Source organism: Trematomus bernacchii, unplaced genomic scaffold (assembly GCF_902827165.1).
Source record: "Trematomus bernacchii unplaced genomic scaffold, fTreBer1.1, whole genome shotgun sequence".
NCBI classification, from domain to species: Eukaryota; Metazoa; Chordata; class Actinopteri; order Perciformes; family Nototheniidae; genus Trematomus; species Trematomus bernacchii.
Window position 1 is genome coordinate 9,913,968 of NW_022987705.1, and position 27,485 is coordinate 9,941,452.

The 27,485-nt window shown below is 39.3% G+C and overlaps 2 protein-coding genes across 2 annotated transcripts; both read right to left on the minus strand.

Annotated features, from left to right (window-relative positions):
• Positions 1–14,556: 14,556 nt before the first annotated feature.
• LOC117490269 (NEDD4 family-interacting protein 1-like) lies at positions 14,557–22,425 on the minus strand. Its single transcript, XM_034139929.1, has 7 exons — positions 22,261–22,425; positions 20,139–20,226; positions 19,152–19,282; positions 16,561–16,648; positions 16,305–16,429; positions 15,986–16,052; positions 14,557–15,672 (listed from the first exon to the last, which is right to left on the minus strand). Exons 1-7 carry the CDS (start codon positions 22,288–22,290, stop codon positions 15,569–15,571), a joined length of 633 nt encoding a protein of 210 aa, XP_033995820.1. The 5' UTR covers positions 22,291–22,425; the 3' UTR covers positions 14,557–15,568.
• Positions 22,426–23,186: 761 nt separating this feature from the next.
• On the minus strand, positions 23,187–27,285 carry endou2 (endonuclease, polyU-specific 2). The gene is made up of 6 exons (XM_034139930.1): positions 26,999–27,285; positions 26,438–26,543; positions 25,290–25,411; positions 24,909–25,021; positions 24,219–24,372; positions 23,187–23,477 (listed from the first exon to the last, which is right to left on the minus strand). The coding sequence occupies exons 1-6, from the start codon at positions 27,098–27,100 to the stop codon at positions 23,220–23,222; spliced, it is 855 nt and encodes a 284-aa protein (XP_033995821.1). The 5' UTR covers positions 27,101–27,285; the 3' UTR covers positions 23,187–23,219.
• Positions 27,286–27,485: the final 200 nt, after the last annotated feature.

Below are 27,485 nucleotides of genomic sequence, written 5' to 3' on the forward strand. Positions count from 1 at the left end.
TAAAGCTCCTAGAGGTTTGTTAGTGTTTATACCTGCAAACACATAGCCTTTTATTAGCTTTTGTAAATGTCACTTAGGGCAACTTCCTCTTCAGTTATACAGTACCTCCTTTGATTTCTCTGTTTAGGAAATTAGGCTACAGGGCAGTCTAATAGACAAACTGAAGATTAGAGGAAACAGGATAACAAAATACAGACACAAAGACGGTAGGTGATATTCATCAGCAAGGAGGAAATGTTCCAGCAGAGTAGAGAGAGAGAGAGACAGACAGTCGTACTTTCCTCCCTGCAGTCTCCAGCCGAAAACAGAGTGGAAGAGTCATGCATCAGCGGAGGAAATTGGGAATGTGAAACATGCCAGATTAGAGAAGCAATCGGAGGGCCTGCAGACACACTCAATGGCTTCAACCATGGGAAAAAACATGCACACATACGCACATAAACGTGCACACACGCACGCACACAACCACAAAAACCCATTCAGATTTTGAACCACCTGCTGCATTCCACAGCCAATAAGTCAGCTACTTAAGGAGCCAGCTTTTAATCAGCCAGTCAGTCAAAGAGGCAGGCAGTAAAGCAGCCAACCATCCCGCCAGTTAATCAGCAAGACAACTAAACAGCCAGGCAGCCAGTCAGTTAGTGGGATTTACTACTTTAATAATCTGCAAGTAAGCGGCCATTTGCAGCCTGTGACACAAAGACATTAGCACAGAGTAACATCAAGCAAGAAGGGAAAATACGTTTGGAAATAGCTTGAAATGTTTTTGTAGGCCTACTCAAATATGCATGTGCAGGAAATTACATAAAAAACAAATACTTAAAAAACGATGGCAGAAATGTATGTGTGTTTTACACACGGCATCTATTGAACGTCTGTCCGTCCTTGGAGAGGGATCGCTCCTCTGTTGCTCTCCCTGAGGTTTCTCCCATTTTCCCCTTTAAACTGTGGGGTTTTTCTCTGGAAGTTTTTCCTTTGATGTGAGGGTCTAAGGACAGAGGGTGTAGTATTGTGAGGGTCTAAGGACAGAGGGTGTCGTATTGTCATACTGATATTCTGTACAAACTGTGAAGTCCACTGAGACAAATGTAACATTTGTGATATTGGGCCACACACACACACACACACACACACACACACACACACACACACACACACACACACACACACACACACACACACACACACACACACACACACACACACACACACACACACACACACACACACACACACACACACACACACACACACACACACACACACACACACACACACACACACACACACACACACACACACACACACACACAAAGAGCAGAGGAAGCCGTTATTAAGGAGGAAGCCAGGACGTCTTAAATCCATTATATGCCCCTCAGAGAGAGGCAGTCGGAGGCAACACAGCTGACTGGAGCGCTTCAAAGCAGGAAGGAGCCGAGCCTCCACCAGCCTGCACGTTCAAGGGGAAGTGAGGAGTTTACAGGGTAAGATGGGGGTTAGGGTGAGCAGGGTGGATGAGACAAGAAACACAAGATGTGAAGGCCGCACCTGCAGCCACACAGCCGATTTAAGTGTTGGTTACATTTTGTGTTTTATAGTTTACACTTATAGTTCATCCTCTCTTCATTATGTTTGTTGACATGTTGACCTCATGCACAATGCACACTAGCAAACATATGCATGTGGGAAGCATGTTCATGTTGTAGCGCAAACATTTAGTTTCTGTACTGTAGCACATCACTCTTTCTTTAGATAAGTTCACCTTATGTAATTTCACTTTTTTTTCAATTTGATTTACCAGTGCTGATGGTGCTGATGGTGCTGCTGTCTTTGCTGTTTCTGGATGGACATCACATCAGGCTGGACCAAAAGATCCCCATAAAGCAGAGCTCTTAAATACAGGAAGTGGCAAATCAGAATGTACCAAATGCCACCACACTATGGGGTTTTGGGGGATTTCTATTCAAGAGATGTTGTTAATTTCCTTAGAGTATATTATTTGTTGGTGCTTTTCTCATAGGTAAATACTAACTATGTATATTTACACGAATAAACTACATTTTACTGTTATTTCCTTTAGTTGCATGGTATAGTTTATCTTTTTATTACCCCTTTAATTCTAAAGAAATGGTCTGATCCGATTTTAAATATGTTCCCTATATGTGCTCAGTTTGGGGTAAAATCTTTTCAGTTAATGTTTCATTAGCATAACCTAAGTGACGTTTTGTTTTATGACTTCTGATTTGTAAAAAAATGTTTTGTTTGGGTTTTTTGGTAAATAAAACCCTCCTTTTGAAAAATCCTCCTTGTGACTGAAAAATCCAACAAATCAAATCACTTTGGTAAGTGTTATGTTAAGGACTGCAACTAAGACTGAAATAGTACTTCAGCTTTTTAAGAGAATATTTCAAATGTTATGCTGCCTTTGGTGAAATTGGGATTATGCTATAAGAATGATAAAGGATGTCTTTTCCTTTTTATGTACTTTCTTCTACCCCAATAAAGCATCCCTGTGCCTATTACATTTATTTAGTTAGTCCCCTCCCCTTCCTCTCACTTAATAAACAGTATTTCATTCCTGTTCAGTATTTAATTTTACATTCTGTTTTTAGCTCATCTTATTCTATTTTACATGTACAGCATAGTTTACTTCTTACACATTAACTTGCACATTGGTCACTTGCAACATTCTCTCTTGCACTATTTCATTTATATTCTGATTCTTTTTAACAATTTCTATTGTTGTATTGTTTTACGTCCTATATATATATATATATATATATATATATATATATATATATATATATGTATGTTGCAATGTTGAAGGAGCCTGCGACTATAGTTTTTAATTGCCAGAATTACACTGTTGCTACTGTGCGACAATAAAACCTTTGAATCGCTGGTTCTTCTGCCATTTAATTCCCTTAATCCATCTTCTATTTCTCCCTCTTTCCTTCCTTCCCTGTCTTCCCTCTCCGTCCATTTTTTTTCTCCCTCTTTAACGATGGCCCTCTCCTCCTCCTCCTCCTCCCCCTCCTCTCTCCACCACCTGTGCCCCTGCGGAGGGGGAGTTCCGGGAAAGAGGAAACCCCCGGGGCAGCCAGGCACCTCACAGATGGTTAGCAAATTACACCTTCATTATACCTCTCCTCTCCTCTTCCTCGCTTCCTCTGGCCACTGCTTCACAATGACTCGCTGTTCCTGTGACACCTCACATCTGTCAGCAGCTGACCAGGCTGCTCACAAAAACACATCTTTAGGAAGTTTGTTTTAATTAAACCACAATACTGCTTTTATTGTATGTTTACAAGTAACTTTTCTTCTTTTTTTACAGCTAAAAAGACTTAATGCTGGCGATAATATTTAATGCATGTCTTTAAGAGCATGTCCTTTTTATCCTGATAGGAAAACTTACTTTATGGCAGTTACTCACTCAAATGTTGTTCAAGTGACATAACAGGTAAAGGTAAGGTGCAGTTTGCAGTCAATCATATTAAGGGTTTACTTTAAAAAAAAAGAAAAAAAGATCATCCAATCTTGCCACTTGTTTTTAGGTTTAGAAAAAAAAAAAAAATTATTAGGTTACTATGATTTTTTTTTTAATGTAATTTTACAAAATAGGTTACATTATCCTGAAAATGTATTGAAACCCAAAAAATCATCAAATCCATCTGAGCCAAGTGATTAAGCCATAAAATATTCTTAAATAGTTTCCGTCTTAATTTTTGCACTGCACAGCTTTCACTTCAGAGATATGTTAAACGCGTGTTATGGTCTGCCCGAGAACAGTGGAAACAGAAATATAGTTTCTTCAGGTTAGTTTCAAGAGAAGCATCTCTTATAGAATTGTGCGTTACTAAATCACAGTCATATCAGGTAATCATTTAAACAATCGCACTTTACAATTTGTAGGATGATTAACGATAACAACGATCCATTTCCAAAGAGATATTAACTCATGCTCTCTGTTGGACTGGAACGTGTCAAAACGAGTGGGGAGGTGAAGTTATGAGACAGTATGATGGAAAGATGCTCATGGGAACTATAAAATGAAGCACTAATCATAATTCATTGGGATATGATATATGACAACATCAGCCTGAGAAGTCTGTTTTTTGTTATTATGTGAGTTTGAAGATGTGTCTCAAGGTAAAGTTTAAAAGCTCTGCATGGTTATTGAAGAATTTCTAGACTGTACGAGGCTTTTTGGCAGCCGTGTAAGCCAAAGCGCCAAAGAGGTAAAAGTTCATCATTGATTGACTGACTTCTCCTGGAGTTCAAATAAAGTCAAACTTTCTTTATCATGGCCACGCATAACAAAAAGTGGAAGAGGAATGGGTTGTATTTGCATTTTAAAGTTAAAATGCTTAGAATAAAGACAAATTGTTGAGAATTAATAAATGAATTTTAAAATGTCTGGAATAAATCAAACTACCAATGCATATAATGAGAGTTGACTTTAAATTCAAGATACGCAAACATATTTCTCCTCCCATTTTCTCATTATACGTACCTGACCCTAATATTGATCTGTACATAATCAACAATCCTGCATATTTATTTTTCTCAATTAGCAATGATAACCATAAGAAAGAACAAGAGAACACAGAACAGAACTTAGAAGTTGGAAGTTCTCCTAATTAAATATCTACAGTCTTCAAGCTGTTTGCTAAGTTGTAATGACCACGGACTGACTCACACACCCTGTATCTTATTTCCATGCCTCCTCCAGCCCAGCGTGAAAGCACCGGGCCCAGTGCACCCATTAGTCAAGCCGAGGAAGGTATGGAATAATAATGAACGCACCTCACATGCATGAACAAGTATAGCCCCCACCACCGCCACCGCCGGTGAGTTTCCAAGAGGTATTTCCGTCATGTAAAATGTATGTCCCTCTCACTTAAACTGATCTCACCCTCCTGTATCAAGAAGGGATATTTTCTGTTTTTAGAGCAAGTGGAGCAACTGAAGTGAGAGGAAAACAGGAACATTTATTTTGTTAAAGTTTTACTTATGTAGCTTCTTTATCAATTTTTGCATCAGGTTATCATTGACATTACGACGTTTAAAATCTGAATTTTGCTGTACTCAGGACTACAATTCCCTTGATGTTTGGCCACACATGTTCAACTGATGGACCCAGGTCCTCTCAAGTGATGCCCCTTGAATTTTGAGCATTGCTGCATTCACTCGCAAACTGTCTCGCCTTGAAGGTCTCTTTCCAAAGCTTGAGCTAATTCAAGAGCAACTATCCATGACAATACACACAAAAACAAAAATTCAAAGAGACAAATGTAACCAACAAACCAAAGATTGAAGACAGCAGTTTAGACATGGAATATTTTCATTAGAAATACGTTTTAAAATTATTTTATTTCTTCATTGGAGCCATCTGTTTGTTTTAACCATCCGAAATATTGAAACCAAAAGATAAGATTATGGTTTTTTTACGGCTGCACCATCCCATCAACAAAAATATTCTTGTCTTTGTATAAGTGTTTACTAATTTGTGTCGTAGCCAAACATTGATGGATACTCCAAAATAGAGTTATGAGGGTTTTATCAATTACTTTTTACTAGTTGACCACAATTCAGGGTCAGTTGGTTTAAGGGTTAACAATCTTCCTCATTACCCGCCAAAACAGAGATCTTAGCAGGAGAGAACCGACACATGGATGAGACAAAGCGTCAATGCAGAGAAGCTGTGGAGCAAATGGAGAGGCAGACAGGGAGATGGAGATAAAGGAGGGAGAGCCCACAGCAGGCCAGAAGTCCTCCAATGCTACTGCAGTGGAGTGACAATGAGAGAGGAGAGAGTATGAGTCATACTCAAACCCCTCCCTCTCCCCTTCTCTATCTCTCTCCCTTCTTCCCTCACCCCCTACCAGCCCCCCCTCCCCTCCTGCCTACAGTGCCCATGTAGCCAGGTTACGTCGATCCTGACTCATTCATTCACAACCGAGACTAGAGCCTACTTTTGTTATACAGATGAAATCATGCTACTTAAGAGACCATTGCAGCTCTCATTATAGTTCTCTGACATACTTTACCGCTCTGGCTGCCGGAGCCCCATTCATAAAAATGCTCCAGAGTCTAAATATGTGCAGAGAGAGGAAGACACACACACATCCCCAATCCCTTATTAGGTCGTGTTGTATAGCTGAATGGGTTGCTGACCAGTGTGTGTCCCTGCTAGAGTTTGGTGTTTAATCCCTGCAGAGGCCACCCACACTAAGTGTGTGCACCCAAAGTACTGTAACACTTTTGAAAACATGAATGTACTCCATATCCCCTGTGTCATATGTAGCTTTCGCTTCATGGAAATTCACCACTATTTCTCGCTACCAACATTTTTCTCCTCTTTGTCCTCTCTCAGTGGAGCAGCATCTACCTCCATGTGGTTAGCTCATCTCCTTTTCTTCCTCTCCTTCGCTCTCTGGTTAGCTCATCTCATCTCTAGGCAGTCAGCTTTGCAGGCAGCTAATTATAGGCCACGCTGTGGAGCGCAGGGCCGGATGTGACAGCATGCTGTGTTTGTGAGTGTGTGTGTGTGTGCACTGTATGGATGTGTGGTAAGTGCAGACATATACTGTATGTTGCTGCTTTTCTTGAGGAGTGTTTGTGTGTATCTGTGTAGTGTTTGTTAACATCCAGGACCGGTTTTAGTCAGACACCGGACATGTTTCTAGTCCTCACTTCTAAACATTGCAGAATGTATTCCATTAACGAGGGTCCTGATGTTAAACAATACCAAAGTGTGTGTGCATGTGTGTGGACGAGCCACCAGCAGGATATCCAATCCCAGCCCCTCCCACACTGTACTGCAGCTCTGACTCATACAAGGTGGAGGCAGAGACAACCAGGGTCTGATGACTGGCAATGAGTGCACACACACACACACACACACACACACACACACACACACACACACACACACACACACACACACACACACACACACACACACACACACACACACACACACACACACACACACACGCACACGCACACACACAGGTGCACACACTCTATGATTAAACATACATGAAATATACATTTATACACATACGTATACAGCATAAGGCACTCTTCATAATTTAGATTGACACAAACAGAGGCTATGTTATATAGTCGTGGTGTAAATTCATTTACTCAAGTACTTCATGTAAGTACAATTTGGAGGTACCAGTTCTATATATTACAATTGTTATTTCCTTCTACTACGAACATTCAGTCAAACAATGTCCTTTTTAGTCCATTGCATTATTTGACAACTGTAGTTACCTTGAAGATTCAGAGTTAGATTTTTAACTCACAATATGATCAACAAATAAATTAACGTTTATTATTTAAGGTTATCCTTTGGCAGCCACAGTTTTTAAGGAACAAGGCTAACATTTGGCTTGGAGGTTAGGTGTTTGTGAGGTGGATGAGTGAACAAACTTGTTCACAATTATTGGGAAATTGTGTTAGTTCAATTATTATATCAAAAAATTGATGTATCTCATTTGGACTGTGTAACTCGCCTTTAGTGTGATAGTGCACACCGAGATTTGCTGATGAAGAAAAGGACAGACACAGCAGAGGAAACCTGCTTTACATCATTTCCCTCTTCGTCCTGACTGGTCCATTATTTGTGTGTATCAGGGAACCTTTACATTCATTGTTGCTTACTCAGCTCTGTAGGTGCTTGCCTAAGCCATGTGAAACACTTACACGTCACTGAATAAATGTGAAGATACATATCTGATTATCAAGATAAATACCTGAATGTGCTGCATCGCCTCCTTCTGTCACGTCACCATCAAACACATTTTAGTTGCACAATATTTCCATACTTTCTGGGGGGAAATGAAACAACAAAAATGTGATATTGTTGCATTTAATCCAATAAATACATGATGAGGATGACCTAATTATCACCAGGAATATTTGAACACTGTGTGACAGCAAATCGTTTTTTATACATTCTTTCATTGTTTCTGTACAGCACCACGGGATAATATGACACAAAGAGGAAGTGTCTGCATTAGACGGAGAATGTGCACATGGATTTGTCAATGAATGAAACAAGGTTGAATCCATTCATACATTACGCACATAGACGCGTCTGCCTGCACACACTCCCGCATAGTCAGACAGATAATAGCAACAGCTTCACACGTAAAGGATGAGATCAGCAGTCAATGTGTATCCGTCGAGATGCCATGGGAACTCTCTCTCCTCCTCCCTCTCTTTCTTCTTTATCACTCACTCATTCCTCCTCTCCTGTTCTGCGTCTGCCTCTCTGCTTCCTGTGTCATCCCCTCCCCCCGCCGCTATAAAAGGAGAGAGGCCTGTTCATTCATGCATTCAGCCAGTCAGCTGAGCGAAGAGAGAGGAAGGAGGAAGTGATGGCGGGAGGGAGGGAGAGAGGGGAGACAGAGATAAAATGAGAGGAGAACAGAGGAAGAGGAGGAAGGTTTCCTCCCTGTGATGAATAGGTCACCTGTATTACATCACTGATGGGGGATGGAGGGATGAAAACAATAAAGAAATTGGAGGAAAAAATAAAAAGGTAGGGGAAAAAAGACTCTCTCTCTCCTTCTCTTTCTTCCTCATCATCTTCCTCCCTCTGCCCTTCTTTCTCTTTCTCTCTCTCTCTCTCTCTCTCTCTCTCTCTCTCTCTCTCTCTCTCTCTCTCTCTCTCTCTCTTTCTTTCTCTCCCCTCCCCATCCTGACAGTATGAGTCACAGACAGACCAGTTCCCTTGATGCACTGCGGAAACGTAATGTGACGTAGCCTCCACATCTCTCCCTCCCACGCCACACGCGTCCCCCCACCCCCATCCCCCCCCCCCCGTCCCCCCGTCCCTCCCAGTCATCCATCCTCCCGTCATAGCACAGCGAGCCTCCATTCACAAAAAGCCCTGTGAGCTGCGAGAGACAAAGAGACGGCAGGTGGATTCACACCACCGGAACCAACACAAACTGTGTCCCACCAGAATATTATACATTTCAATATATTCTGCAGTACATGACAATTCATTCTAAAACTGTGCTTGTAAATACATGATCAGCACTTATAACATGAACATCTTGGCAAATGAAATGAGTCTCTTTGGCTACTTTTACCATTGCTTCTGAGTTTAACCATCAGTGCTGTGCAAGGTTTATGGTTGCCATGGTTACAGCATGTGCAGTCAAATATGAGTTAGATTGCCAGGAGCACTGATTTGTAACTGTAATTAAAGTGTTGACAGGAAGTATGTTTGAGGTGTCCGAGCATGTGAAAACGCACAATCTAAAACTGCAAATGGAACAAAATAAATGCAACTAACTGCAACACAATATGCAGAAACAATCCAATAGATGTTCTCCAATTCAGTGTGATACATTGTATGTGGCAGTGATTAAAAAGAATAGAATGTACAGGTTATACGATGTGATTAAACACAACAGTAATTTAACAATTAAATATTGGATGCATTAGGAGCAGATGTGAGATCGTAATCACAGCTTCTAACCAATAGTCTACAGTTTTTCAGGCAGAATTGATGGTATGAAGTGAAAAAAGCCAGGTCTTTGACATCACTTCAGGATGAAGTCATCAAAAAATGAGACTCTCATCAACTGCTGGCATTCACAGACATTCTGCCAGTTAGTAACACAGACAATGCAACGGGTCTGCATTTGATGACATACAAAAACATCTGCAGCATTTAACTCGTCAGCAGTCTGCGGATGTAAACAGTCAAATGAGATACAAGGGTCATTTTTCATGCTATACACTAAATAGTGCCGCACAGCAAGAAAAACATAGGGACGTTACATTATTGCTAATGGATGTTTACCAGAAATGAAGAGACTGTAAACCATGTATGTCAAAGATGCAATATCTGGATATATTTACAGTAAATGGTGACAGAGAAATCCCATAGAAAGCATTATTCCATTGTATTGACCTTTGACATGCTGTTTATTTTATTCTTGCATGCAACCTTGCATTGAGTGCAACATACGAATAATGTTACATTTCCTGTGTGCTGACACTGGTAAACTACAATTGAGGATGGTGAAATGATGGTTCAGATGTAAGGGTATTTTCTATTTTTGTTCAAAGAGGCAGCTTGTTTTTTTGTGCAATTCAAAGGTGTATAAAGGCAATGTGAGCTCAGTTTAAGATGTATATATATATTTTGGAGCAATTAGCAACTGTGATCAAATGTTTACCAGAGCTTCTCATCGAAAATGATTCCTGTATCCTTTAGGTCTAACATATATATAAGGCCTATGTCAAAATAATGTTGCATCTTATGTCTATTTCTAACCACTTGACCTCAACCTCGATGTGAAGGAGAATTCATAATGACTCATTCATTGCTACAATGTCCTGCTCCAAGTGTCAAATTCCGATAACATCAACTTTTTGCAACTTGAGGGCCATTTTATGAATGAATGTCTGACATTCAGCTGGTTGGCTGAAGAGAGGAGCAAAGAAAATCTCAACGTACAGTATGATTCACCACAACAAAGTGTTAGGGAGGGGGTGGTGATGTCATTGGTGGTGGTGGGAGAGTCATGTGTGAGTCAGAGAGGAAAAAGATGAGGAGGAGATGGAGGAGGAGGAAGAGGATAAGGAAGAGAGCTGGGTAAAAAAAAAAAAAAAGAAGCATGGTGTGGGGTACCTGCTGTGTGTGACCGATGGTAACAGGCAATGCTGGCCTGTGGATGACTCACCACTGCTTTACCAACCTCCAACACACACACACACACACACACACACAAACACACACACACACACACACACACACACACACACACACACACACACACACACACACACACACACACACACACCCACACACATACATAAACAAAATACACAGTGATGCTTACAACCAGACAATCAGAAATGTATGCTGGGGGGGGGGGGGCTCTTGACATCACACACATGTTTAATGATATCGAAGTGGCATTACAAGCATGTAGTCTTCCACACAACATAAACACACGTTGCCGGCAAGACGCACACACAACCACATGCACATAGACGCACATGCATAATACACACACACACACACACACACACACACACACACACACACACACACACACGCACACACACGCACACACACACACACACACACACACACACACACACACACACACACACACACACACACCACATGAAGTGCAAGGGAGAGGAGGGGAGGGTAAGGATGACTCATACATCAATGATAACACCCCTCCTCCTTTCCCAATCAGACACACACACACGCACACACACAAAGACGAAAAAGAAGAAGCACATAATCATTTGGATGCAACCCACATCCTCCCCACATCCTGGGGAACCTCCCATCTGAAACTCACACTGACAGCAGGAGGCTCCGACTGAGTGCAGTTTGTCTAAGGTGATGGGAATTCTCTGGCAGGATATCCTCGCTTAAATAAATATGATAAAGTCAAAATGTGATATGCCGGTATTTCTGTACGTGTCTTTATATTTCAGCACTTATCTGTTTATATCAATTGTTCACGGTTAAAATAAATCTGAATACCTTGGTATAATTTATTTGGAGAATAGGAGCTTGGTGGGGACGATCGTCACTATATGTCTCTCAGAGTACTTAGAAATTCCCTCCAGTTAACAGAATAGATATTTTTAGAGCGAAATGTTTTTTCTATCTTTGTCTTACCGTGGCGGATAAACATGTTACAAGTGATTTTTCCACAGGCCTTTCATTCGTTCCACCGTCTGCCTTTCTGAGAAAACTCTGACAGCTGTAGCTCCATTTGTACTGAACAGTGCCCTCTGGAAGACCTATTAGCACTACACGCCGGTGCTGTTTCCATAGTGGATGTTCTTTAATGTCGTAGTGTTCCTCCTACACTTATAACAACATGGACTCTGTCTGTGATTTGTTTTTTAGTATGTATCATCAATTTGCTGTATATTAATTTAGCTTTTGTTAAAATAAAGTACATTTACTTGATTTGGACACATTTGATCCAAGGGTTGCACAATGTGTAATGTTCTTAGTATTCATTGATAATTAAATGCTAGTTGGTGTTTGTAATTTGATGGGTCCCTTATGATGGGGGGGGGGGGGGGAGTTTACACCACTCCATTGTGGTCTCCATCTTCTCACTGAAATCTCAACCGGAAAACAAGTCTATTCCCAACCACTTTTACTTTGATCCTAGCAAAAAATTATCACTCAGAGCTATTTTTTAGAGGCATTAAAAGTAGGTATTTTTTGTGGAAGACATTTTGACATATCACAGTAAGAGAAATAGATGTTAATAATACAATTAATGATTGCAAAAGTTGTTTAAGATTTATGGCCCTGACATTTTTGCATGCTTGGCTCACTGTCATTACTGGGACATTTTAATACAATAGAGCCATCTATAGTTTTATTGGTAACAGCTGGGCCTTTCATTCAATGACAAGTCAAAATGTCTGCTGTGAAAAGTCTTATTCTCAAATAGTGAATTTGTTAGTAAATCAATTGTTTTTTAAATTATGCAGTCGAATTGGGGCCAAATCATTTTTGAACTAGTCTACAGTGCACCATATACCTGTCTGATAAGCCCTTAAAAAACTAAAACTCTGAACAAACTTGAGTCGTGTCCCAGGCAAAAGGATTTGGTCCGAAACATATTGTACTACTTTATCGACTATTGTAAATCCCAAAAGTTTGAACCAAAACTCTGTTTTACAAAAGCCAGAAAGCCAAAGCACTTCTCTTTGGAAAGATGGCTCACTCCCAGGCTCACTGTAAATCAAAAAGGCTCCTCTTATCTTTTGATAGCTAAAACATGCAAGCAGTGCAGGCACTTGGCTAGCACACATAATTCCCATCAATTACTCAAAGAAATACTTCCGTCTCTGTAAATCGAGGGCAGCTGACAAGACACAGACAGCTCTTGGCACAATGGAGTCATTTTATGAATGACATCTGGATAAGGAGAACACCTGGACTGTGTGACCCTGCTGAAGCAGAGCAGGAATGACTTTACAGAGGGAAGTGGTCTGAGGCTGAATCTGTGGAAGATTTGCATGATAAGGAATTTGGTTGTTTGTGTGCCTTGCCAGAATTTACAGCTGAAATACTGTCAGCAATTAAACCCGTCCGCTCCTGGCAAAATGAAGTTTGTTTTTCCAAGGTCATCTGGTGACGTGGTGGTTCAGTGGACTGGTGTTGATGGTCTGGAGAATAATCTCTACTCTATTTGTCTCTTACTCTCTCCCACTTTTGTACTGAGCAAAATTGGAAAAATGAACAAAAAAATATTTGCGTTATTAGTTTCCAAAATCTGAGACGGTTGGAAGTTCACATTTTCAGCCTCAGAGCCGCTGAACATCTGTGATTTCTGACCAACAGCTGTTTCTGTTTTTCCCAAAGTGCACAGCGCAAAAGAAGAAATGACTTCAGGAAATCTGATTTAAAAAAAAGTACCAGTGGTGCTGCAACATAGAAGGAAAGGTTCTATAGTTTAAATGGAAGAAAATTATTTGTTAAACAACATTAAACAGTTGCCTTTCAGTATGCAGTCAGTTTCCTGTCATCAAATCACACATACTGCCCTTCTCAAAATGATTGACCACATGGCATGAGTATACAATTAATATCATTTAGAATGGATCAAACCAAGCATGAACATCTGGATCGCTCTGGCTTCTATGTGCTTCTCTTGGGAACGCTCTATTACATGATGTAATATGATCATTTTTTGTGAATTAAGAGTGACATTTCCCCCTCTGTGCCCTGTGAAAGATGACCTGAATGGAGCTAAAGTCATGTAAACTGAGCACCACCAGAGGCCAATATCCTACCAGGATGATGTGACACTATGCGACAGTAAAGGTTTCAGTAAAACCAAAGAGACAGGTTCAGTTGGTGTGACATGTCTTCCAGGTGGAGGGACCTTAACTTCCTGCTCCAACTGCTGACATGTATAATTAGCCACTACCAGTAAATCATCTCACTACTGTATGTACACACACACGTCTCCTGTGTGTTAAATTTAGCATGGCTAAAAGTATGTCAGTAACTGAACATCGTGGTCAGCTCAGCTTCCTCTCGGAGGACTGTTGGATCTCCACCTTTCTCTAGCCTCCACATGCCGGCCAAACTTTGGTGTAAAATACAGAACATGGAAGATTGTTTTTTTATTTAGGTCATGTAAGGTTTACATTTAGTCTAAAAACAATGAATCATCCAATTAAACGATATATACTTTATGAAATGTCTTGACATCTGTCTGAATTAGGTGTTTCAGTCTTAATGATCATTAGGCTTTTATTTTGAGATTCTTTTGAAATGCTTTTGCTTTAAAAAATATATATCTAAAATAGACACACAACAGCATGGAAAAATGGAAGGAAATGTTTTTTGTCAATGTTTAATAAAATTTAAGCAGTAAGAGAAAAAGCTCCTCTTATCATTATTATCAATACTATTTAATTGTTCTGATTTCTGAACTAGCTAAATTTAAATGCCTGTTATATCATGTACTTTTTTTAAACTGGAAGCTAAATGTCATTTGATAAAAGCTCAACAAAACATGTCCTTTTACAGTTTATTTCAAAACATTTTCCAAGCAAGATAATTTAAAATTGCTGTAAAAAAAAAAAAGTAATTCTGCTTCCACTAGAATGAGAGTAAACAGGAACAGAATGACTCTTTTGATATTTCATTGTAACATCAAAGGAAAAAATCATACATCCCTTCCTCTTCACAGGGAAGGGTTTTTAAATCACATCTGGCAATACGATAATTATTTCCTCATTGGAAACCATTGGGGTGACTAAGATAGGGTGTCGGAATCTTTTATTTAACAATTTTATTATGTCTATTTGCACATTTGAATCTCGTAACTAGAAGCTTTTTAAATCACTATCACTCTATATTTGCAGCTTTACATCTCCGCTGACATACATGTTTTATCCATAGGGAAACAACACTCTTGATTAGTGCTTAGAAGGTAATAATTCCTAAATACATGTGGAATAAATGCCCAAGAACCCAAACATCTAATGATTTCCCTTTTCAGTCTCGTATTACCTGAATCATACACTAATTCACAAGGGACAAAAAGCATTGGTCAGAAGGATTATATGCACATTAAACTTGAAATATTGTTACACACTGCGTAAATCAACCCATAACACCAAAATGACCCACTGCCCCTGGGCTGAGAAAAAAAAAAAAAACATCTTCTGGTAGTAGACATGGTGAAAGATAACACAAACAAGACTGCCCCCTGGAGGTTAAACAGGAGCACAGTGCATGCTGCTGCTACCAACAGGCAGTAAATAAGGCATTCATTTATCAGCACACACTTCATAACTGCAAATAGCACTTGACAGTTCACCACTAACAACTGAAGGATTTTACTGATTTCTCAGCAGTCACTATGTCACACCAAGAGGAGACAAAAGATGTATTGTCCAAATCATATAATCAGAGGTTAAAAAAAAAGTTCTTTTCTCCCTTCTTGAATGGAGAAAGCCAGACCGCATGTTTCAATGAAAAGGAGAAAAACAAATAATGATGGAAATCTGATGGATTGAGAGTTTAGTAAATGAAGAGGACTCGGGTGCGGGGCAGGGTGGAGAAGGTGTCAGCCATCTTGCGGATCCTGGCGTAGTGGATGATTCCTCGAAGGAAGAGGAAAAAGCCTGAAAAGCACAGAGAAAGGGACAGTCAGGGTTAATAAATTAAACTGATGAAATACAAACAGTTGTCTATCTAATAAGGGTGATAATAAGATAACATACACAAAGTTATTCAATGAATTCGTAATATTACATTTTGATTAACATTTTTTACTTTGGTGAAAAACACTTTCTCTCCAATACGGTAAATGACAGTCTTTTTCGACACCTCAACACTAATGCAATGGAGCTCCAGAGAACAGAAACGTGTCACAAGCCAAACGTAAGCATTTGATTCTCTTTTTGAATTGTATTAATTCGGAGTTTGGCTACTTACCCATGACCAGGAACACCCACCACAGCCAATACTGTCCGTCAAAGTAACCAGGGAAGTATGTGGAGAACTAGAAACCCAACAGGACGATACAAAGTAGCGGTTAGAATAAATATGGCCTTCACTGGTCTCACTCAAATGAGTCCTGCATTTTAACAGTGAATGAAGAAAGCAGTGTACTTCTCAAGAGAACTAAGCAGTGTCAAAAAGCGAACCATGACAAAAACAACACAAATATACCAGGCTTCTGAATAATTGATTGTATTTTAAGTCACATTTTACGTGTTTGTACGTGTGCTGTGTTTGAGTGTCTGTGTTGTACCCGGACAATGAGGATCCATTTAATGAGAGAGAGGCCAAAGCCTGAGATGGCACCGTAGCGTCCCGCTGCTGAAGTGGTCAGACAGAAAGACAGGAAGAAGCCGATCCAGTTGAACAGGAATGCCACTGGACAAAGAATAAAGGGAAAAGAAAGAGTAAGTCATGTCATCCCAATTTTTTTTTTATCAAAGTAGAAAAGCTGTAGATGAATAAGGTTGGGTGAACAAAAGAAAGAGACAAACAGTGGGTCAACTAACTGAAAAAAGTGAGCATGAAGATGCCATCATTTCCTATCCTCAGCTGATCAGCGTCTTCAAAGTCGTCTCTGGCCACAAAGTCTTCATCCTGAGATAGAATAAGCGACAGTTTTAGTTTTTAAGATTTATTTAACCAACTCACAATGTTGTATTTAGCATTTTACAAGTACAGTGTACAATGAGATGTAGGTACATTTTAGAAAAACACAGGCAAACTTTGTTCAGCTTTGGTGGAAACCAAGCTTTGTTCACGACAGAGAGTAAATACAACACAAACAACCAACAGAACAATGGAAAACCACAACACAACAAACCTGTTTACCATTTAAACCACTACTATCATTGTCACCTCATTAAAAAGTCAGTTAAATGCAATAGGCTATCAGGAGAAACCAGTAGAGGTTGTTTACCTAACACAGCACCAGAGGCCTGTACTACGAAGCTGGATTTTCGCTTAGCCGGCTAAATTCAGGGAAATCTCGGGCTTTCCGGTCCTACGACGCTGGTTCTCTTTTTAGCGGGCTAGATTTCCATGGTAACTTATGCTGAGCGGCAAACCTGCTCCGGAGCAGGTTAGGTGGCAGGCTAAGAGATCAACTCAGTGAAAGCACTGCCTGCTGACCAATCAGAGCTCCGTGTGCGGAGTTTAAAGCGATCAATTCATATGACAGGAGGAGAAAGGAAATACAGTTTAAAAAAGAAAGACGACCGGCCAAAATCAACTGACTGTGTGAACGTGAAAATTAATAGAATATCCCCTCCCATCTTCAGAGCAATCTGACTATTATAACATTAGCGTTAAGAAAGCTTACTTAAATATCTGCCACGACATAAGTAACCGGATCAGAGTAACATTAAGTACAGTCCGCGGCACTGTGAGTGTCCCATTATCATTCATATCATATCATAATGTATCATATATTTCCTTATTTGAGTCAGCTTCTTGAGCCGTATCTGGCCGTGCAACACTCAGTGTCACATACTGTATGCAGAAGTATTATTTTAAGCAACACATTAAATTGACGAAACACTCGAGTCAAATGTAATTAAAGTCAGATCCACTCGTGTCTTGGTCGGGGCAGTGATTTCATAAACCTGTTAATGTACGCATTCAAACACTTTTTCTTTTACCAGCTGTATTCACCTTGCAGGTGCAGCTATGTGGCTTTTATCCTGGGTAAAGTGTTTAAGTCATGGATGTTTAAAGTTTAACTTCCTCATATTTGACTAATATTAAAGTTCACTTTTCATTCAGGAAGTATGACGCTGCGCTGTCAGTACGCTTCTCCGTGTTTGAGATTGGTCGAATGCTCCAAATACCACCCCTTTCATGTGAACGCGCACCTAACTAGATAGGACACGGCGGCTTGAGCGATCCACTTGATATCCAGCGTCGTAGTACAGTTTAGCGCCAGCGCGTATGTTTTGGATTGGGCCAACCGGCTAACTCCAACATATCCAGGTTAAGTTGAACCAGCTTCGTAGTACAGGCCTCAGGTAGAACTCTGAATACACAAACACACAAAAGGTTGGTGGACTGAACACATAAACACTGTAGGTACAGCTGCAGTTTCACACACCAAATACACTTCCTCTCATCATACACTCTCCTCCCAGTTACCTCCAGTGAACTGCGAATTACATCATCAAAAGTCTCCGGGCGTTGAAGCTGCTGCTGAGCGCAAGGCAGTGTGTGGCAGAGAAACACAACACCAGCAAATCAAACACAGTGGCCCACATGCAGAACGGTGCAAAGCATCACAATGACCACTAGAGGTCAGATAGGAGCTGTCTTTTTCCACATGATATTTCTAACAGAAACAGTCGTTTTTATAGGAACGTATCATTTCTTATAATTAAGTCAGAGTGCCTCGGATATGACTTTGTGAATTAAGCCTACTCACAGCGGGATGGATTACTGGTATTGTTATTAAACAGTTATATAGGCATTAAATGCAAGTAATGGCATTCGGTTGCACATGAGGTTTGCTTTGCCCTTTTTAAATAAAAAAGAAAACTAGGCCTACACTTAAACTTGAAAGACACGTCTTTTGCATCAGTAAAAAGAACATGGATATCTCTCCAAGCTGTTTTATTTTTCATAGCAAAAAGAATAGTACAGAAAAATAAGTCTTTAAGTCTGATGCTCCCTGTCTGTTTCTAATGCTGAACCAGTATTTACTCAGATTTTGGAATAACAAACTCCGGTACAAAGTGCACAGGGGCAAGTTAAAAGCCTGACAGACTGAGGCATTGAGGGCAGAGAAGGCTAACACCTGTGAGCACTGGGGTAATTAAGTTAAAAAAACCTCTCCCATTCAAAACGATCCTTTAATATGAGTGATAATACATTTCCTTATATTCTTTATCAATATCATATTGTTAGAACAGCAACATAATCTTTGCAGTAGTAGGAAAGAGAAAGAGGCAGACTCAGATTTGTTCCGATATTTGAAGACAAAAAAAACGTTCCATTGCCGGGTGCTAACCACTTCCTTGCAGGCAACACAGGAAGTGTTTGAGCACAAGCTAATGTGTGTGTGTGTGCCTGTGAGACCACAGGCTATATGCAAATAAAGTGAGACACTCACTCTTCCGGTTACCAGGGGAACACTGGTCTCAGCCTTGGTTCTTTCTGCTTCATCATAGGAAGGTAGGGTAGTCGCTACGTTGTACGACGGAGGCTTGGGGAAATCCCCATCTTCCTTGTAGTCAAAGAAGGCTGAAGAAGATAACAACACCAACATAAAAAGGAAGAAGTTTCACTAGTACAAAGTTGTATTTTGTATACATTGAGAGCAAACTGGTTATTGCATCAGCAAATTACTGGTCCTGCCAAAACTAGAGCCACTATTAAACTTGCATTGTTGTTCTTGTGCTTGTTTACTACAGGCAGGCAGCTCTGAAAGTGGAGACCAGCCTACTAATCCCAACTGCCAGCAAACGGACTTAGATTACAAAAAGATGCTGCTTACGGAATCAAAACAAAGCTCTCTTGTATGAAGTTTTGGCCAAGAAGACATCGTCGACTGGCCTAAACTGCCCATCTAACTGAAAAAGGTATGGTTAATAAATCACCCTGCTTTCCTTTAAAAACATTGATGAGTCAACTAACTAACCAACTAAAAAGTATTCTGAAAGCAACTTGTATTTATATAATTTGACTAAAATAAAAAAGCTCTTGAACAAGTAAAGGTGCCAAATTTAAAAGGCTACATATTGTATTGGAAATGTGTGTTAAAACAAGATTGAGGGAAACGGATCCAAAATTAAAAGGATATTTGAATTTGGGGACAAACTAAAAAATAGCCAAGACATCGCTCAATAAAGAAATGTAAGTCTAATCTACGTGTGTATTTTTTTATATATCCCTTTGAAGCTGTTAAGTTTATACTTCAGTAATGAATTTCATTATTAATACCCACTTGAATAGTCCACAGTTATTTATAATTTAATATCTCAAGAAATCATATAGAGCCGTGTTAATGTTCAGACTAACACAAATATGGCTTCCCAATGTGCCACCGATGCAAATGACCTCCGTACAAGGGAAACATCTGGACAAGTCAGGGTCTTACCAGCATTGTCCCCGGTGATGCTGCTGTATGGGGGGGGGGCGTCAGCGGCTGCCTGTGGACTCTCCTCTGGGTCCTCCTCATTGGGAAGCTGTGGGAGGGGGGAAAAGCCATCCTGGTTTATTTAGGGCTACAATACATGTGTGTCAGCACTTGCTCATCTCAATTAGAATCAGATGTTTTAAGAAGCTTTAAAATGCCTGTGTAGCAATAAATGATTTTCTCAACACCCTGGCATACTTAAAAGAACCCACAAACCAAACATCTATAAAATAAACAGAGGAGAAGAATGTCATCAAGTCCCACATCAAAAACTGTTTTTAATTACATCTGAACATTTTAAAGAGGAAATGAGCATTTACAAGGATTACAACATGTTTCTCATTCCTCTTTCTTTTGTTAAAAGTAGGAAACATGTGACTGGCAAAGCTCAGCCAGCCCTTACCCCTGATTCAGCTAAACAAGATTTTTCAAACCAAGCTTATTTGATCATAAACCCTCAGGCCAGTTTACAGGAAATACCACTCAAGTGGTGCTGCATACCAAAGTAGTAGACTGACACACTGGGTCAGCAGAGGTATCAATTACAGATAACAACACCTTAGGTGTCCTTGTGACGTTTCATTGTTCAGTTCCCATGGTATTTCTTATGATAACTGGAACTCAAATCTTATCATAAATGGGTGTGATTAGATTTAGAAGAGAACGGGGGAATGTGGTCAACTGATGCATTTCCAAATTACTTTTCTGGCATAAACCAGCAAGTCCTGTAATAGTCATTGAGATTACCTGAACAAGCAAGAATATGAAATGTGTTTAATGACTTGCTTAAACATCCATGGGGGGTAATTATGAATCCTTCAAAACATGAATGAAATGTGTATTTGTGTATTAATTGAGCACTTATTACCTCTGGAAAATAATAGCTGTTTATAAACTCAACACACCATCAATCATTATCAAGATAAGATAATATAGATTATGCTCCAAACACTTTCATGTTTCTCTTTTGTATGATTCAAATAAAATCACTGACAGGCTCAATTCTCGTCACCTACAGGAAATTATATATTTATTTGACATAACAGCAGTGGTGGAAAGTAACTAAGTACATTTTCTTAAGTATTGTACTTAAGTACAACATTGAAGTACTTTTATTTTACTTGAGTATTTACATTTAATGCTACTTTATACTTCTATTCGGCTCAACTCATGGGTAAATATGGTACTTTTACTACACTATATTAATTTAAAATCTTAGGTAGGTTAGCTTTTAACATAATGTATCTCTTAAAAATAAACTAGTGGACTAACTGTTTAAGATACAAAAACAAATTGAATTATCCAACATATAATACAAATGTCAATTTTGTATGTAAAGTAAAGACTAACATGCTAATTAATGCAACAATGTATGTCACATATACTGAATATTTTTATAATAAATCACACATGGAGGCCATTTTTCTGGAGAATTACTACATTTTGCTGATAATACTTCTGACTTTACTTGAGTAGGTACTTTTACCTGAAATTGAGTATTTTACCATTAACGTATTGGTACTTTTACTCAAGTAAAGAGTACTTTTTCCACCACTGCATAACCGTTTCCAATGCATCTTCACATTAATGCTCACTTCCATCAACCACATAATGAGCAGCAGAAAAAGGAGTCACACCCACTAGGAGGTCATGTGCTTCATCCTAACATTAGCATGTAGGGCCAGGGGGTCGTCGATAAGTGTTGAATGAAGTTACACCTTAAACCACAATGCTAACTAGCTAGCATCCAGTCAAAAAACCAGAGATAAAAGCGCCCCAATAGGCAAACGCGTTCACATTCTTGTAGAGAAAAAACAAGGAAACGTTAGCGTCAATTTAGTAATGCTAGCTTGGTGTTAACGGCCAGCTACACCCAATACAAATAACTAAATTAACCTTATTAACGCTAATGACATCCCTAAATAGAAAACCCCCACTATCAAGGATGTGACACAACCATAGACTGGACACAACCCCACACGCCTGGGAGAGCTACTTTAATCTAACAGTATACAGCTGACGTGAACGTGTCATTTTAAATTATAACGTGTTATCCATTAGCAAGGTTATAGTATCCTCATACCTGCTGATATCTGCCGCTCGGTTCGGCCATTCCGCTTTGAACGGCTGGGAATCAACAACAGAGAAAGACACCCAACGAAAACGAAATTATATAAGAGTAGGCTACGAACTGTAAACTCAATGGAAACCTGTTTCTCCCTCGACTGCTTGGTGCTCTCATACAGCTGTCAAGTTACAGTATTTCGTAGGATACACTACCTGACTTCCGGTTAGACATAAAATAAAATCCCGATGGAGAACTATGAGCAGTATATATATTGATTTGTGTTGTTGTTGTGAAGTACTAGGTTTTTTCTAATCTATTTCAATGAGACTTTTTAATTAAAAACATTTTTAATTTAGTTTTTGTAACAAAGCAACAATTACAATGCTTTTATTTTGAAACCAAAACAGAGCCGTTTCCTCTAAATTCTTGCTATTTTGACGACTGTTTTTGCTGGCATATCGATTGACGTCATAGGCCACAACAAACTCGTTGCCGCCCCCATTAGGAACAAAGTGATATTAATAAAATAATCATAAGAAAAACGTCACTGAAGAATTATCTGGGAAATGTTCTAATAATGAGAAAAAGTCATGCATCATCAGGGGTGGAGGAAGTCCATTAATTAAATATAGGCCACTGGTATCACCACTGGTGATCAATTTAGCATAAACCAATGTATTTATAATTTTCATGATTAATCTGTTTGTTATAATTGTAATGATTAATCTAAAAGTAAAAGTTACCAAATGGAGTAAAAGTATGATATTACATGAAACAGCATGAATTATCACATGACACATTCAATTTCACTTAAAATACAGTTAGAAAATGCAGCACTAGAACAAATGTAATTGGGTCTTGTAAGGTTTTATTGTAGCTTTATATAAAATAAAAAGACAACAACAATTCCTGTGACACTTTGCATGCAAGCTTAAGAGTTGGAGAAGTTTATCTCAGATTAACTTCTAGTCAAGTTACTGAGTAGGTTTTCGGTACTTAAGGAGCACAGGATAAGTAGTGCCAATGTGCTTTTCGTTGTAGTGGTGGCAAACAATCTCCACGTCATAAAAACTGAACTGGACTTTGACACGCTCGTTGGGCGAGGATAGGAAACAGACAGTGTAGAGAGCAATCTCGAACTCAGGACTGACACCAACGAAGATGCTCCCCTTTGGCTTTATACCATCCTTCCAGCTGAACTGTAGCGCCAGGATGTGTTTGTTCTCATCGGGCTGCAGTGAGAGAAGGAGAGATAAATGGCAGGTGATGAAATAGACATGAAGAGGATGGTGAGGGATGGAGAAATATGTAGGATTGTTTGACAAAGCCACCTCCTGAGACAGGAGACAAATAAAGATGTGGGGGAGACAAAACTGACTCATGATGGTTAAGGTGTCAGTTTTGTATTATCAAGAGAAGGAAAATATGAAACCGGGATGGAAGGAAGTGAGAATGGGACAACATGAACACCCTGTCAGTGTTTCACACTTGTTATACACACCACTTGATGTATGGAAGCCAATTATCACCAAGAGAAGAGAAAAAACATGAAAAGGCATGAAAAATGTAAAAATAGTCATCACTAAATACACAGTATATATACACACATTTTTGGGGTGATTGTCAGCTTACTTAGTATTTTACAAAATGATGTGGGCTAAATCCCCAAATATGTGCTGTGATTTGCATTAGACTCAGATTAGAAAGACAAATAGAGAGAGCTGAACGGAGGGAGAGAAAACACATATTCATATCAGGATGTGAGTTTTCTCATAGGTGTGTAAGAATGATGATGTGAAATAGAATACAAACTGTGCAAGTTATCTTAGTGGGGAAGAGATGTGAGAGATTTGGGAGATATATTAGTATGCATATTTGACAAGGAATAAAATACAGATATTGAAATAATGATAGATTTTTGACACAATGTGGTCAATCTAAATTGAAACAATAGACAGGCAGTAACATCATACCTGGGGTGAATGTGCATCAACGCTGTAGCCTTTGTAGTCAACGTGTCCCATCTTCTCTTGTAGGTAAAGCTGGATCCAGTTGTGAAAGCCGATGACAGTCCGACCTCCTCTTGTCTCTCCAACAAACACATGTTCAAATCCAGAGGAGTCTGGCCTGGAAGGAGTAAGCATAGGTGTCATTTAAGCTTCGGACACTGGGGACATGTCACCACCACTAGTCCCCAGTGCTTTTTAAAAGGTATCATTTGCTAAAAATGTTGCGTACTCAAAGAAATGTATAAAATGAGAACACTTTGAGAAAGGGTTAAGCCTACAATATAAACTGAGGCTAAGCAACAGCCCACAACATGTGCATGATCATTAGTTATAGATGTTATCAACATACTGTATACTGTAAACTTCACTAAAGATATTAGACTGACTACTGGTTAGCGCACTAACTTGAAGTCTAAACTTAGCATCCATTCAATTCAATAAATCATATTAACTCAGTTGCAATTTGGACATAATGCAGTGTTTCGTAGCCTGCTTCTTTTCTGTCCTTGCTTCAATACACATTTTCAGTAGTTCCAGTCATGGTATTGCTGACTGGATGTTCTACACAGAGCCAGTTACTCAGACGGTTACCATCATAGCACCAGATTCCACTGGTGAAGTTATTATTAAGGTGTTGTGCCAAATTTCACCCACTTGCTGGCTCCTTTCCTCGCATAAAGTTCAAACCAGATCCTGTACAGCTGCTCCTTGAATTTGGTCTCATTCTTTGGAGACAGGTTTTTCTCCACCAGGTATTTGTGAGCGATCTGCAAACAAATAAGAATTTCCTATAAAATGTTGTCATACACTTATTTGCCATGCTTGAGATGTGACCTAAGGGATGTAAACCTTTAGTATAAACGTAATGATTTAATAATAATTCAATCATTTGGAGCATCTGTTTAATTGTTATATGTGAAAATGTAAACAACTGTGCAACTCTGGATGAGTTTGCATTTGTTCATTTTGCAGAAATTAGCCATAATGAGGTGGAGAAAGAGATGGGAGTTTATTTCCATTTGTTCCCACAGGTACCTTCATGGTGGGTGACTGCATGATGCAGTTCAGGAATTTGTGGTTCTCTGCCACCTCCTCAGGGGTTACAATTTCTGGCTCGCCGGTGTCACTCACATAGTTATCCAAGAGGGAAATAAAGGCTGTAGAAACAAACACAAGCGCTCTTCAAAAAGGGATTTCTGTTATCAGTCCTGAACATGGATACAATGACAATTACTATAGCTGAATGCAAACCTCTAACTCAGAACAGTATATACAGAAAAAGTCTCAAAACCAAATCAGCAAAAAATGCCAAATTCAAGGTGAGGGACAGTTTGTATAGCCTTTATTTAACCAGGTGAAAATCCCAATGAGATCAACAATCTCTTTTTCAAGGGAGACCTGCAGCACAATGGGTACACATAAAAACAACAGAAAACAAAAAGGACATCATACAACATAATTACAGGGGTACAAATTACAAACCTATTCACAATGACAGGTATCAAATAAAATGTCATCCAGCCGCGCTTTAAAATGATGCAAGGGAACCAAAATGCTCAGTTTCAAAAAATGTTGCATAGTGTTCCAAGCTAGTGGAGCAGCGCACATAAAAGCTTTAGTATCTAAAACAGTCCTAGCACTTGGCACAAAACAGTAAAGTAAAGCAGGTTGCTGGAGACTATGTACAAAAAGTACAAAAAATGCATAAATTATTTTAACTGGGCAGCTGCCTCAAAGTGAACTCTATGTCAGCTGTTACCAGTCCCTCGATACAGCTCTGTGCTAGGGCAACGTGATGCACAATAAACACTGAAGACATCACTAAACAAGTATTGCCGGAAAAAAATGTGTATCAGCAGTTTTCATGCAGAGAAAGTCTTGAAAAAGCCAGCGGTGGTAGAAGAGAATATTTCGGTACCCATCACAGAAGACTCTGCATGCTCTAAGGTTATGAAACATGCTGCTGTTCGTCATAAGGAGATTACGAGTCTACGAAGAAGCTTTTCTCAAACGACGAGGAGGATAGTACCAAACAGACACGGTGTAGTGGAATGTGGAGATTATGTCAATTGAAACCTTTTCTGACAGAGCTGTTGTGTAAGAAGCAGCCTCTTTCCACAGAAACAAGGGAAATACATTAGGACAGATAATTCACTTTTGGATCTTTTCCCTCATGCACTTACCTAAGAAAGTCTCCTTTTTGAAAAGGTTCTCATCGACAAATGTAAACAGAGGAGATCCTGCTCCATCATTAAGGTCCTCCAACGGCATGCTGTGAGCAGCTTTGCCCTGAGGCAGGAAGAGAAACACTCACATTTTAAAATTAGACTCAAATTGTCAATGCAAAGTCAATGCTTTCTGTTCCCAAAAATATACAATTATTTTCTTGCATGCTCCCATACATTCAGCATTCAGTCAGTGCATTACAACCTAGATTCACTGCCACAGTGTCAAACAATTACCAAACCACAGTGAAGGGAAAATATATAGGTGATACAGAAGAGCTGATACATCAAACAACCGGGAAAAAATCGATTCTGTTTTCTCATCTGTGGTTTAAATTAAGAGCATATCATATATTCCTTTATATATTTTTTGTATTCACCTTAATATAATGTATATATTTAGTCATGTGACATGTGATACAATTGGCTAAGAAAGTTGGTATTAATAGGTTGGTATATGAACATGAGGTTCTTAAAATACAGACTTAGCAATTGTAAATGTGTTTGTGTGTCTCTCACCTGCAGAGAGATCCTGTAGTCCTTTCCGGGTTGGAATCTGTTCACATCACTGTCCCACAGCTCCTGCATGATGGACGACAGCTCTCTGTCGCTCTCAATCATGATGCAACCGCTCGATGTTCCTTTGTCTCAGTGTTTTTCTCTAACAGGGAGGAACATTAAATAAGGTTCAGTGTAAGCAGCAGACGGTAACTAAAATGTTAAAGTTTTAGTGCTTTTTTGATTGTTATGTTTACTTTGTTGTATACAAACATCTGTTGAGATGGTAAAACATGATTTAGACTGATTTTGAGATCATGGAATTTATCTTTTTAGATACTTTTTAGATTTTTTTTTATCTTAAAAGTGTGAGTGTTTGTTTGTATCTGGGTTAGATAAAGATAATTTTAAAATGTAAAAAGTTATTTTCTTCACATTTTAATTCTGGGACATTTCCCGTAACTTTCAGAAGATGATAAAATTGAAGAAACATTTCAGTTGGTCAAAG